The sequence below is a fragment of the Buteo buteo genome, chromosome 5 (assembly GCF_964188355.1).
Source record: "Buteo buteo chromosome 5, bButBut1.hap1.1, whole genome shotgun sequence".
Classification (NCBI taxonomy): domain Eukaryota; kingdom Metazoa; phylum Chordata; class Aves; order Accipitriformes; family Accipitridae; genus Buteo; species Buteo buteo.
Genome location: NC_134175.1, coordinates 14,174,494 through 14,187,259, shown reverse-complemented (window position 1 = coordinate 14,187,259; position 12,766 = coordinate 14,174,494). Strand labels below are relative to the sequence as shown.

General features: G+C 38.4%; 1 protein-coding gene across 1 annotated transcript in view; it reads left to right on the top strand.

Moving 5' to 3' along the window:
* SPAG16 (sperm associated antigen 16) overlaps window positions 1-12,766 on the top strand; it is a 447,435-nt gene that overhangs the window by 318,702 nt on the left and 115,967 nt on the right. Inside the window, exon 15 of the mRNA XM_075027914.1 lies at window positions 11,156-11,282. Coding sequence (XP_074884015.1) covers window positions 11,156-11,282 — 127 coding nt within the window. The remainder of the gene's footprint in view (window positions 1-11,155; window positions 11,283-12,766) is intronic.

The window sequence follows — 12,766 nt, the reverse complement described above, 5'->3', positions numbered from 1 at the left end:
TACTAACCCTGAAAATAACCACAGGTCGAGAAAATTCACATTCTTTTGTTTTAAGCATTTAATACTTTTTATTATTTGTGTTATGAGAGGTGAGGTTAGTTCCCTCTGCCACAGGACCTCTCTGCTCCAGTCTCCAGGAATCCCTTCTGGTGCTCTTTGTTGTCACCATGCAGGTACTCTCAGTAAATCACAAGTATCTTGTAACATTCGCCCAAACAAATAGAGAGGAGCTTAGATTTGAGAAGACCTTCTTTTGTCCTCCCTGATAGTAGGTTCTAGGAAAGTATTTCAAACCCATCAAGAAATGGAAAGCAAAGAATCTCACTGTAACAGTGATCATTGCCAAAAAAGCCACTGCCTTGTGTTCTCTTTTCTTGCTTTGCCAGGGAAAAAGAAGGCACATAGTTTTTCGCAATAATGATATTTGTAGAGACATCACTTTCAGCCTTCTCTGTCACCAGGCATTATAAGATGGATATCTACCTGTCTGCAGGTATTACCTTACAGGCCCATGTTCTGTAAGAGGCATTGCGTTGCTACCTGGTCAGTCCTTTCAGTCCCTTCTTTGCGGTATGTACTCTTCGCTGGATCCCAGTAGTTCTACGTGGTCTCGGTGCTGTGAGTACAGGACGCAGCTCAGGTTACTGTGGAGTCTGCTAGCACCTAGACTCTATAATAGTGAAATACCTGAGGGACAGCTGCTCTGCCTTGGGAGCAAGCTGCATGTACCATGATGGCTGAAAGCCTCTAGTCATGATCATTGAGACTTCTGTGCTCCATAAGTGGACCATTTGGAGATGTAGGAAGCAGGGCAGGTGTCTGCTGTCATACTCTCTCATTCGTTTGTTTTAAACCAGCAGTAAATGAAATATTTAACTTTTCTAATTGAAGCTTTTAATCAGATTTTGCTCTCGTTTAAATATTTGCATATGATGAAGCTTTGTCTCAACTCTTCATGATAAAAGTTTGGAGTACTGCATAGACATTTGGATTTTAGACACCTCTGTAAAGGCCAAGAAGAGAAAATGCAGCATCATTTTTAACTAGCTTGGACATAATTTGGTTTTGAATAACTTTAAAAAAGACCCTCAGCAGAAACTGATAAATAACTGACCATACAGTATTTTCTTGTATGTTTTCAGACTTTATATTTACAAATAGAAACATATTGTTATGTCCATTGGCTCATAAGTATAACCAAAAGAAAAAGAGATTATCTCTTTTAATGTGATTTTGTTTGCTTAATTCTGTGTTCTGCAGCGAATGTGACCCTCTGTGTATACAATACATGAAGCAAGTGCCGTTTAGCATGCAAAACTGCTAGCAGTGTGGAAAACTTTGCCCTTCTTTCTTAGAGGAGAAGAATTAATTTGTGTATCCTAAGGAATAAGGATTTTTTTAAATTGCATCTCCTGGCCCAGCACGCCAGACTTTCCTGTGGCAGGTGCACACAGGGGGTCCAGGCCCCAGCATAATTAATTTTTTATTTTAACAGCTGGTTTTTAAACTTGTCATTTTGCAAAACAAATGAAATCAGAATACAAAGATCCATCTAGATTCTTCTAAATTCAATTTCCCACATGCAATACAGTGAAAGCTGTCTCTCTGTGATATTTCACAAGCAACTATGTTTTAAAATACATGAGAAAGCAGCATACTATCCCTACCCTCTATCCTGTAACTCTCTCATGTGACAGTCATTTTCTTGATACATTGTGAGACTTTTATCCATACTGCTGTTATCACTGACTTGAATGGGAATCATTGCAGACACTCGGCACTGAGTTGTGAGGCCAGTCCTCCAGATGTGGCTGCTCACGCTGAATCTGCTCAACTCCAGCTCACCCAGCACTCCCAGTTTGCTGTGGTCAGGTGTGGATGGGGACTTACGTGACATTAGCCAAGTTACCTGTTAAAATAAGTGCTATTGGTATGGTTTTGCATCGGTTACGAGCAGACAGTTAACAGCTTTTCCCACAAAAAGCACGTTTGTGCAAAGTTGACTTTTCAAATGGGTTTAAACTAAATTTGGGTTAGAGAAGTGGGTTTAGTTTAGACCAATGATTTGTGTTTGGTAAGAGGACTCTTGAACTGTTTACCACTTATCAAATCATGGCCAAAGGGAAGCAGGGTACTTGAAACAGCGCTGTTTATGTGGTTGTGTAGTATACACAACAGTGGCTTTATACAATACAAAGTTGGATTTAAAATGAATTTATGCAAGAGTGAAAGTAGGGCCAAATTTGGAAAGGCCTCTCTGTTAATGAAAATGCAATTAATCTGTAGTTGAATAAATATCACTCTTAGAAGGTACTTGAGTATCAGATTGATTTAATATGAAAATAATTGAGAATGCACAGCTGATGTCCACCAGGGATAGGAATGCAGATTATTCTATTTTGATATTTAGCTGTTTTTTTTGTGAGGTAGTTCTCAAAATAATGGGATGAGATTTGTTGAACTGATCATTCTTTCGCCTGAAATACTTTGAAACTGGGAGAAACATTCATACACTTACCAGAGTTCAGAACTGGGCAAGCTTCTGTGCATACATTTTATATAGTGTTGATATTTCTTATGCATTTAGTTTCCCTTTAAAAATGCCCAAAGACAAGATAAAGAGCCAAATATTAAGTTGAACTTTCTCATTTTACATGTTCCTTTGATAGTTTCTGTTAAAAAAAACACATGTAGTTTCCTGACACTTATTTTCTTTCAGTGACTTAGATGTTCTGCATTTTAAAATGGACAATTTCACATTTCAGCAATAGATCTATTGCCTTTAATACTAATTTGTGAATTTATTAAAGTATGTATTACATCTATATTTTAACATTATTGCAGTGGATACTAACCCATTTTTAAAAATGCATTTATTTAGACTTTAAGGAACTGAGTGACAATAAAGTCCCTGTACTTGAATGTGGCATACCCTAGGAATTTGTTACGCTTATCGCTCTCAGGAGTGTCTAATCAGGTAATGATAGCAACTAACTTCACTTTAGTCTTGGTATCTCTCAAAATATGGAGAAAAGCCAGTAATGGCAATTATCATTCATCTCCTCCTCTCACTGCACAGCTCCCAGAATTCAAAGGCACTTCTTTGATGGTTAGAAAGGAAAAACAAAATTGATTATTTTAAACCTCTGCAAAAGATATTGCTCTCTTTGCAGTACTGTTTCAAGTGCAATGTCAACTATGGCTAGCAGTAACTCTGCAGGGAGTGTAGTGATCTTGGGTTTCATATGTAAATTTGTGCAAAAAGCTTCTGCAAGCCTAGCATGTGTTGTTCTCCTCAAACACCACAAGGCACTTCATGCTACTTGATGTGGCAAAGGGAAGAGAGATTCCCTCTGTTTCACCACAGCAAGAGGAAAGCCTGCAGAGTGCATGTAAACAAACAAGAGACCCGTGATCCCTCATTATTTTTGAAAGTCAGAAGAACTGGAAATTCTGCTGCAACCGTTGGAGGACGCAAGGGGTGTTCTTTATGAGCCTCCATATGCTCTGAAAAGATAAAATTAATAACCTAGAAATTATATCATTTTACGATACTCTTCATCTTGATCAAAATCATCACTGAGAAAATGAGGATAGGAAGTAAAAAAATTCTATCTCAACATCTTTAAGTTTCTGAGTATGCGATGGCCCACATACCTGTTCATTTATCAGCACAGACATCTCATCCACATGTTTTTTCCACTTCCTGATATGTTTGTTCCTCCTCTGCTTTCTAATAGCAATAGACTTTTGGTCACTGATCACATTAAAGAGGCATCTATGTGCCTCTACCCTTCTGTAATAAATTTCCCTTCTGCTTGAAACATCTCCTGAGGACTGTCTGGTTGTTCCCTTTGCTCTCTTTGGCTGTTTGCATTAACAGCACTCACCTTTCAGCCAGAGCTTCTCCGCGTGCATCTCTCCTTTGCGTTTCCCACCAGGACTTGCCGTCTCCAACTGCACACTTCTGAGTACCTGCAGACAGTCCTCATGTTATAGCTGAAGCTGGTCAAGTCCCAGCATGTACCAACAGCAATTGCAAAGTATTTGATATTGGACAATAGAGTGGCTAATTTGAAGAATGCTACATTTTTACAGCACTTCTGATGAGCTAACATTCTTTCACCTTCGTTACAGTAAGTGATCAGTATGTCTGTGTTCTGGATTGCAGCATCATGTGAAAGAGGAAAGCACTGACACAGAATTCCCCTATTATGTTTGCAAAGCGTGGTTTGACTTACCACATCATTATGAACCTCAGCTGCTGGGGCGCCTGAAGGAAAAACAGCCAGCAAAAGAATTGGAGCTGGGACAGGAATGATCCCTGCTTCCCACAGGCATAAAACATCAGTTATCCTGAGGCGTCTCCTTTGAGCTAGCGGGGTAGGTGCTGATATTGTCATGTAAGCGGGATTAAGAGAGAGCTTGGAACAGATTCTCATAGGTTTGAATCCATAATGTTATTTAATAATAGATATTGTATTGCCTGTTTGTTCAAATGCTTACAGTGCACATCGAGCTGGATTAGAGGAGGAGGATGCTTTTGCTCCAGAGCATGCACAGTCAGTACGCTCTCAAAACCTGCACATTGAACCATAATATCAAGGCATTACAATAGATCAGTAATCACAATAGGTATGGCAAAAATAGCCAAATTCTTACAGCAAGTTGTACGAGTTCTGCACAGGGCAAAATTAGGAGCTGTGCATTGACAACTTCTAATAAAGTTGGAGGGTTCTTCTGTAAGAACCAACAGTGAAGCTCTGAGAGATGATTCTTTCTGCATCAGTATCTTGGATTCATCTCACCTCCAGAAGAACTGATGTCTCACCAGTTTGTGTCTGTTCAAAGCTGTAAAAAATGTCACAGGGAGTGAGGACCAGACTGCAGTTGCTTGAGCTGTGAGTGTTCAGTTGCTTTGAAACATAAATGGTCCTTTGTCACTTTGATCGCGATGCTTCTAGTCAAAACTATAAAAGGAAAAAGCTAGTAAAAAAGCAGATGGGAAAACACTGGTGGTGCCTGTAAATAACCCTTAATCACCCCTTTTCCCTCACTCTTGATGAAAATAATTATTAAAAATAGTTCACTACACTTCCAAAGTGGTAATCAGTGTAGCTCTGTATTTTTGCCAGGCTAAGTAATTCCATGTCTTTCTAAGAAGATGTTATTTTCATTTGAAACTGGGATGATTTAAGCCTGATATTTCAAAAATGGGTGGTGATTGATTAGTCATCAGTCTAATAATAGACTACATCTGCATTTTTTCCTCTATCTTTATCATATTTTACGTAATTCGGCTTAATTGGACATTAAAATCTTTTTCCATGTAGTGACTACAGCAGATTCACTCTCCCCTGCTTGGATTCTCTTGAGATCCCTCTGCCCTTGCTCGCTGCTCCTCAGAAAGCCCAATTACACCCCATGGGATAGGGTAGCACAGGGATGGGACTCTGCCGTGCATGCGTGCCCCCTGTTATTTTTTCTGAGCATAGTTAGTTTTTGCATTACAACAAGGCCTGAGGTAGTAACTCTCATCAGGTTTCTGATGTACTTCATGCTGTAAATGTGGGAGGTAATGATTCCTTCTCTTAAAAAAATTCGCTTTAACGCATATAAAATGGTGGTAAAGTGACTTAGGATGTGTCCCACGGGGAGCATCTTAGAAATGCAGATTATTTGAGTCTGTCTCAGTCTGAGGTAGCCAAAGCTATTCCTCATGTGGCCACTTTGTCTACCGGCAGTTAATGGCAAGGAGTTTCCACCACGCTTTGTGTACACAGAACAAACTCCTTTTACTTAGTTCAGAGACTGGTAACAAGACTGGCAAGACCAGTATCAAGCTCATCAACCCTTTGTTATACCAGAGGTCAATGAGATTCCCAATAGTAATGGAAAGGGAAAATAATTATCAAGCTTCTTTCTAGTTAGCAAGGGGCCTAGAGCTTGAATCTGTTTCCACTGAAGTTGATGAAAATCTTGGTCTTGTCATCATAAGAGTCCCTAAAAGACGCTTCATACAGCTATAGCTGTTTTGAAAACAAAGGACTTGCAAATCAGTAAACTTGACTGATTTGATATGAACTTGTCATAGGGAAAATGAGTTGCCTGTTCACTCACTATTTTGCCTTTTTAAAAATATTTGCAAAAGGTCATGAAACAACTACTGACCTGCCTTCGGAATTAAACTTTGAAGAGGATACTCCTGGGAGGGGTTTATCTCAGTCTAAATTAGATAAAGCCGCTTGTTGTGGTTCATATATTATTGATCTTTCAGCAGTAAATCCAGAGCTGTGTTCATAAGCAAGAGACATAATTATTCAGATTTTTATCCTTATCGCTGGTGTGAAACAGCAATTTTCAGGAAATATTTGCCTAAAGTGTACCTGGTGATTAGTCCTATTGTTAATCATTATTAATATTCACAAGAAAAAAAAATGTATATTTAAAAAAAAGGAAAGAAGGAAAGAGATTTTTAAAACTTCCTGGAAATGATATAAATCTGTTAATTCCTGATGTTATAATTATTTTTGTTACAATGGTTTGCAAATCCCAATTGAGATTGGGATTATGATGTATAAGGAGTTAAGCATACCCATTTTAATGGGAGATCTTCTGTGATATGAAGATATTCGTTAAGTTGGCAGGGAAGGTAAAGAGTAGAGGGTGGAACTATAAAGGCAATTAAAGGACTTGCAAAGTCCTTTAAGTGGAGCCTGGAACAGAACCAGTCTTTGAATCCAGACTAATTGAATCCATGTATAAATTCTTTAATTACTTCAGTGTGCACACGCAAAGAAGTATCAACTTGATTATATAGAATAGGAAGCAAGTCTTACCAGTTTTATGAATCATTCTATGTGCTCTTTGATTAGAGGAAGTAATAGAACTAAGCTGTGGCTGCTGTAGCATAAAATGTAGTGTAAATGAAAATCAGTACAACGGGAATCTGCTTTTGCACGTTTTCTCTTTGGATCTCATTGTCTCCTCCTTTTACATGTAGGAAAATCAGTCAAGCCCTGATGGTCCAGCTTGCTGTTCAGTAAAATATGTCATCAAAAAGACATCATAAGAAAGACTTTAATGTGGCAAGAAACAAAAAGAAGAAAATGAAGAGCAAGGCAGAGGGCTCTTCCATGAATGACTAAAACAGTAACTGTAAAAGGAATGAAAAAGCCAAAAGCTCATAGGAGAATTCAAAGTGATTCCACTTTAAAGCTTTTGAAAATGGCCCCTGGCCAGATGCAAATGAGTTAATTTAGCATATGACTTATCCCTTTCTTTTTCTTTGAATGGCACGTAGCTTCAAATTATCTGTAAGCTTGATTACATTACTGGTTTATTTCTTCCTATTGAAAAGTTGTTATCCCACATCTCCAGCTCACTTGATGTAGAAAAGGTATGTAATAGAGATGACATCAAGCGAAGAAGTAGTGAAATATAATAGCTGGCTCATTAACGAAATCCTTTTGGTACATTTTTAGTGTAGTACCTGCCTAGGTATCAGTAATAATTAACGCATTTAATAATAAGTCTGTGGACAGAGTATGCTGAGGCTGATGAAATACCTGTTTGCATTGTGTTGACCTGTTACCATCAGAACCCTGTGTTTTCTTCTGTTTGCAGATGAGGCCTACTGTCTTTACATGGAAATCAGGCAAAATATGCTACTGAGTGTTGCATTTTGTACACAGTATGTTTATATCAGGCATCTGGGAGAAAGTTGCTAAAAAGTCGACAGCAAGAACTGGTTGATCTTGCTACTAAGATAGGTTGTAAACCCTTTGGAGCAAGACCATCTTCTCTAGCTTGTTTGCACAGCACCTAGCACAGTGGGGTGGTGCTCCCAGAACAGGTTTCTCCAGCACTGCTTCTGTTCAAATACTGTCTGCAAGGATCAGAGGGGCTCCTCCTTTCTGATGTGGCCACAAATCACCTTGTGAAAGAGAGCTTAAATAACAAGTTAGGATGGTTCAATGTATCTGGTACCTACTAACGATTTGATTGTGTAAATTTCTATGGGAGGGGAGGTTTGTTTACCCTTGTGTTTCTTAGGGATCTGTAGTAGAAATGGGAGAAAATAAATACGGCAGAGAATAGGATGGCAAGATTGAAAGAGGATGGGGTATGGATCTTTTCTTGTGGTGTGCCAGCTACTGTAGAAAAATTAATTCCTAGAAGGAAGAACCGGTAATAAAAGTAGGTAAAATTGTTTTCCTCGTAATTATGCAACTAGTAACGATCCCTTAATCAAGGCCAGTGGGAAGGTCAAAGTCAGCTCTACAGTTGCAGTCACTTTGCGTCAGGGACTGTCTCTGATCAATGTTTCCATAATATCTATTTTAGTGAAGCATTCTTGGTGCTATTATGATCTATTAGCCGGACCATGCCATTACTTAAGAGAGAAGTGTCGTATTGAAAATCCATCGACACAACAGCTGATGACATAAGGAGGAGTCACAGAGAATCCACTGGAGTGTCTTCCATAACTACACTGAGTGGGTTATGTGCAGTCTTACCCAGATGGGCTGTCCATTGATCTAGTTCAAAATTGCTGAGTTACCAAAGCTGTAATTAAGGAGCATTTATTGAAATGAAGTATATCGGACACATGCAAAGCAAGTTTGAAGGCAGGCATTTTCTAAAGCAAAACAAACCAAAACCAACCCCCTGAAAAGGTATTATGTACTAAAATGCCTCTATGGATAGAAAAAGATCAGGAGTAAAATCCATGAATATGTCTAAGTCATATTAGAGATTATGAAATAACAGTTATAAGGGATACTAGTGATTTTCTAAGTGGACTGTTGATAGTGACAGACATAAGCTTTGCAGAAGAAAGTGAAAAGAAAGAGGATGGTGAGGTGTGGAATGCTGGTCCAGAAGCTGAGTACTTACACTGACGAATGGAGGGATCTTTCTACAGGAACATGCTCTGTTCCTCTTCCCTTTACTGGCATGGTAAAAATTACCTAAGGAAAGGAGACGCCCCACTTGATTGTGTGTGTCCCACCCTCCCGTTTCACAGTTGCTAGTTGCTGCTGTGTGCCATCTTCACCAAAACCTCTGCTCAGCTGAGATATACATCTTTAACCTCTATGAAAGTCAGGTTACGGGGATCTCAGAATGGGCTTCCAAAACTGGCGATCAATTTTGCAAGAGTTGCTTTATAAAAATCAGTGATGGGTACTTTCATAGTTAATCCAGACTACATGCTATCTGAAAAGGCTGGGGAGGAGAGAAGGAAAAGCTTCAGCTGTTTAACCCAGAAAACAATACAGATACTGTAAGTGAAATGCATCAGGGACAGGGAAGAAGGGAGGAGTCTTTCTGCAAAAAACACCTTGTATTTAACCTAAAGGATATAGATTGCATGTGAACAAGTACTTTTAAACCCTTGTTTTATACTTATGGACTGAAAGATTTGTAAATGCAAGGACAGGCAGGTTCTAGATCAGCAGCAGGGGGTGGATGGCAGAACTGCTGCTATTCTGGAATTCAGTCTTCTATCACAGCAAGCATATGAAAGCATTGCTTGTAAGAGTAAGGGACTGGATTTGATGACTCTTCCAGTCTCATATCTATGATGCTGCTTTTTTTTTTTTTTTTTCCCCATTAAAAATTTGCTTTATTGAGCTCCAGTTGAAGCCATGCAACAATCTGGAGCGTAGCTGTTGTATTTGGGGGGTTTTCGTTTGTAGCCCAAACGGCCTGCTTGACCTTGTTGTTTGTATAGGCTGAACTTCATGAAAGGAGCCAGATGAAATGAAAGAGAATTAGGTGGGTACAGCTGGTGAGATAGTTAAACAAATAGCTTTTCCGTAGTACTCAGCACCACTATATTGAGGTGGGATGTAGTTAAGTTTACTGAGCTTTTTTGCAAAACAGCAAGTGCAGAGAGCTTACACATTGCCAGCTGAATTCTCCAAGTAATGATTACTTTGTTTCTTGGTGTTACTCTGTATTAGTCCCTGTAACAAGCCAGAATGGAGTTTTGACATGTTAGATCTCCAAATGAACCTAAAGATTTCATTATACTTATACCATGATAGAGTTTCACAGGCCATTACTTTCTACTTGAGAAGGCAATGGATATTTTCAGATCTTAATTCCTCTATTTGCTAGATAACTCCACACACTTTCTTGCAGGTATTATTTACATGAAAGGTGTAACAATTAACTGAATGTAAAAAAAGTCACGGATGCAGCATCTGGCCCATGTTTTACCTGGTTCTCAGTTTCATACCATTGTGATTCTCCTTCAAAACAATATCCTTTACTCTTATCTTACACTTTTGCATAAATTGGAAAAGACATTGACTTTGATAACTTGAGTGCACACCAGCTGAGCTGGTTTTGGCATTTTGAATCTTTATTTAGGAGGTTAAAATGAAAAGTAAATGTTTCTACATTGGTAGCTAGGGGTTTCTTTCTATTACGGTGGCAGGAATTAGCTAACAAAGTTATGTTTGGGCATCCTTTGCCCTACCTTCTTTGACTTTTGCATTTGTTCATATGCTACATATTCAAAATACTTCTGCCAATTTTAGGGGTTTTTTTGTTTGGTGTTTTTTTTTTTGTTTGTTTGTTTGTTTGTTTGTTTTGGCTTTTTTTTAATTAATATTGAAGAGAAACATGGGGGGGTTCATGGTCCTGCTATCTTTCCTCACATAGATAGTCTCTGCATGCTTCTGATTCACTGAAATGAGTGAGATTGTCCTTAGCATGGCTGTTAATGAATGTACAACAATGAAGGAGTGTCTGTTCTGCTCTAATGTTATGTTTCACATTGAAAACATGAGTAGACAAATTAAAAATCAGGGCTAAAGGGCCATTCCTGTGTCTCTGTGAGAAAAAACCATAATCACAAGCCACATTCTTAGGGGATACTGGTATCAAAATTCAAAATAACCTTTTTCTCTTCCTTATTTACAGTTTCTCCTGAACTGTTCTGTTTAAAAGTCATATTGTATTGTTGCTATTCAAGTCAACATAGTTAAGAGGCTATGAGAACCTCACATATAATAACTTACATTTATTTAAATACGTACGGTTACTATGTCTGGCATCAGTGGGTATCCAGCCCTGTGTCATAGGCTTTCTTCTTTGCAGAAGTACAGAAGTCATGCTTTTATTTTGTTTCCAACATTGACAGGGTGATACAATTGCTTCCTGTGACTCCTCCGGCATGATGAAGCTCTGGGACATTCGGAAGTTGGTCCCTATTTTATCTGTAGATGCAGGCCCACATCCTGCCAACCAGGTCGTCTTCGATCACTCTGGTAGGATTCTAAACTTTTTCTACCTAAGGCATGGTTTGTTTTGAAATCTCTCTAATCTCTCTCCCATTCTGAAGCCAGATAGCACATGCGAAACAGCATAGATGTGTTAATTTTAAAGAAGAGGTGCCTGATTGTGCCAATGATCAATACACTTGTTTTCTATGGACTAGATTGGCAAGTTGGACTAATGGTCCATTTATATAAAATGAAAAATGTGCAATAAAAAAAAGTGCAATTAATTACAAAAATAGTACATAAAATACAGAACTGATCACTGGGCATAAAAAACTTAGGGAGATTACCTATGTTCTGGTGATGTTTATTCTCCATTACTATTTGTTGTTTTATTAGCTAAGTCTGTACTTGCATTTCATAACCAATCTTACTAAGTCCTCTTATAATTGCCTCAGAACTTCTTTGTGTTGACAGGACTGCTTATTATGCACAAATAAATGAAGTAACCAGTTATTTTTCATCATCAACCATGTATTATCATGTCAGCAATATTGTGAGCAAACATGCATTTTCATTTGAAGAGGGGCTGTTGTAAAATAATTTTTGTTTGTTTTAAAACCAGTATTAATCTTCAATTCCAAAGCATAGACAAGCATTCATGTTGCAGCACAGAATTAGATCCTAGCTTAGGAAATCATTCTTACTCAAAGGTAGTACAATATGATATGATATAATACAATAATATATAATGTAATATGTATAGGTATATTGAAAAATATGTCTACATTTGCTTATGTTAGGTGCATAAAATATAATGCTTCAATAGAATATGAGAGATAATTAAGGAATCATTAAACAAAAATAATAGTATGATATTTTGTCATAATGACCCACATACTGTGGAATGCATAATATCAATATATTAAGTCACTTGGCAGAAAACTTTGCCATCAAATTCTATATTATTTGTATAGTGATTTCACAGATCTCTCTGCTGTACTATTGTCCTGGTTTCAGCTGGGGCAGAGTTAACTGTCTTCCTAGTAGCTGGTACAGTGCTATGTTTTTAGTTCAGTATGCAAAGAATGTTGATAACACTGATGTTTTCAGTTGTTGCTAAGTAGTGTTTAGGCTAAAGTCAAGGATTTTTCAGCTCCTCATGCCCAGCCATCGAGAAAGCTGGAGGGGCACAAGAAGTTGGCACAGGACACAGCCAGGGCACCTGACCCAAACTGGCCAACGGTGTATTCCATACCATGGGACGTCATATCTAGTATAGGAACTGGGAAGTGGGGGTGGGGAATCGCTGCTCGGGGACTGGCTGGGTGTCGGTCGGCGGGTGGTGAGCAATTGCCCTGCGCATCATTTGTACATTCCAATCCTTTTATTACTACTCTTGTCATTTTATTAGTGTTATCATTATCATTATTAGTTTCTTCTTTTCTGTTTTATTAAACCATTCTTATCTCAACCCAGGAGTTTTACTTTTTTTCCCGATTTTCTCCCCCATCCCACTGGATGGGGGGGAA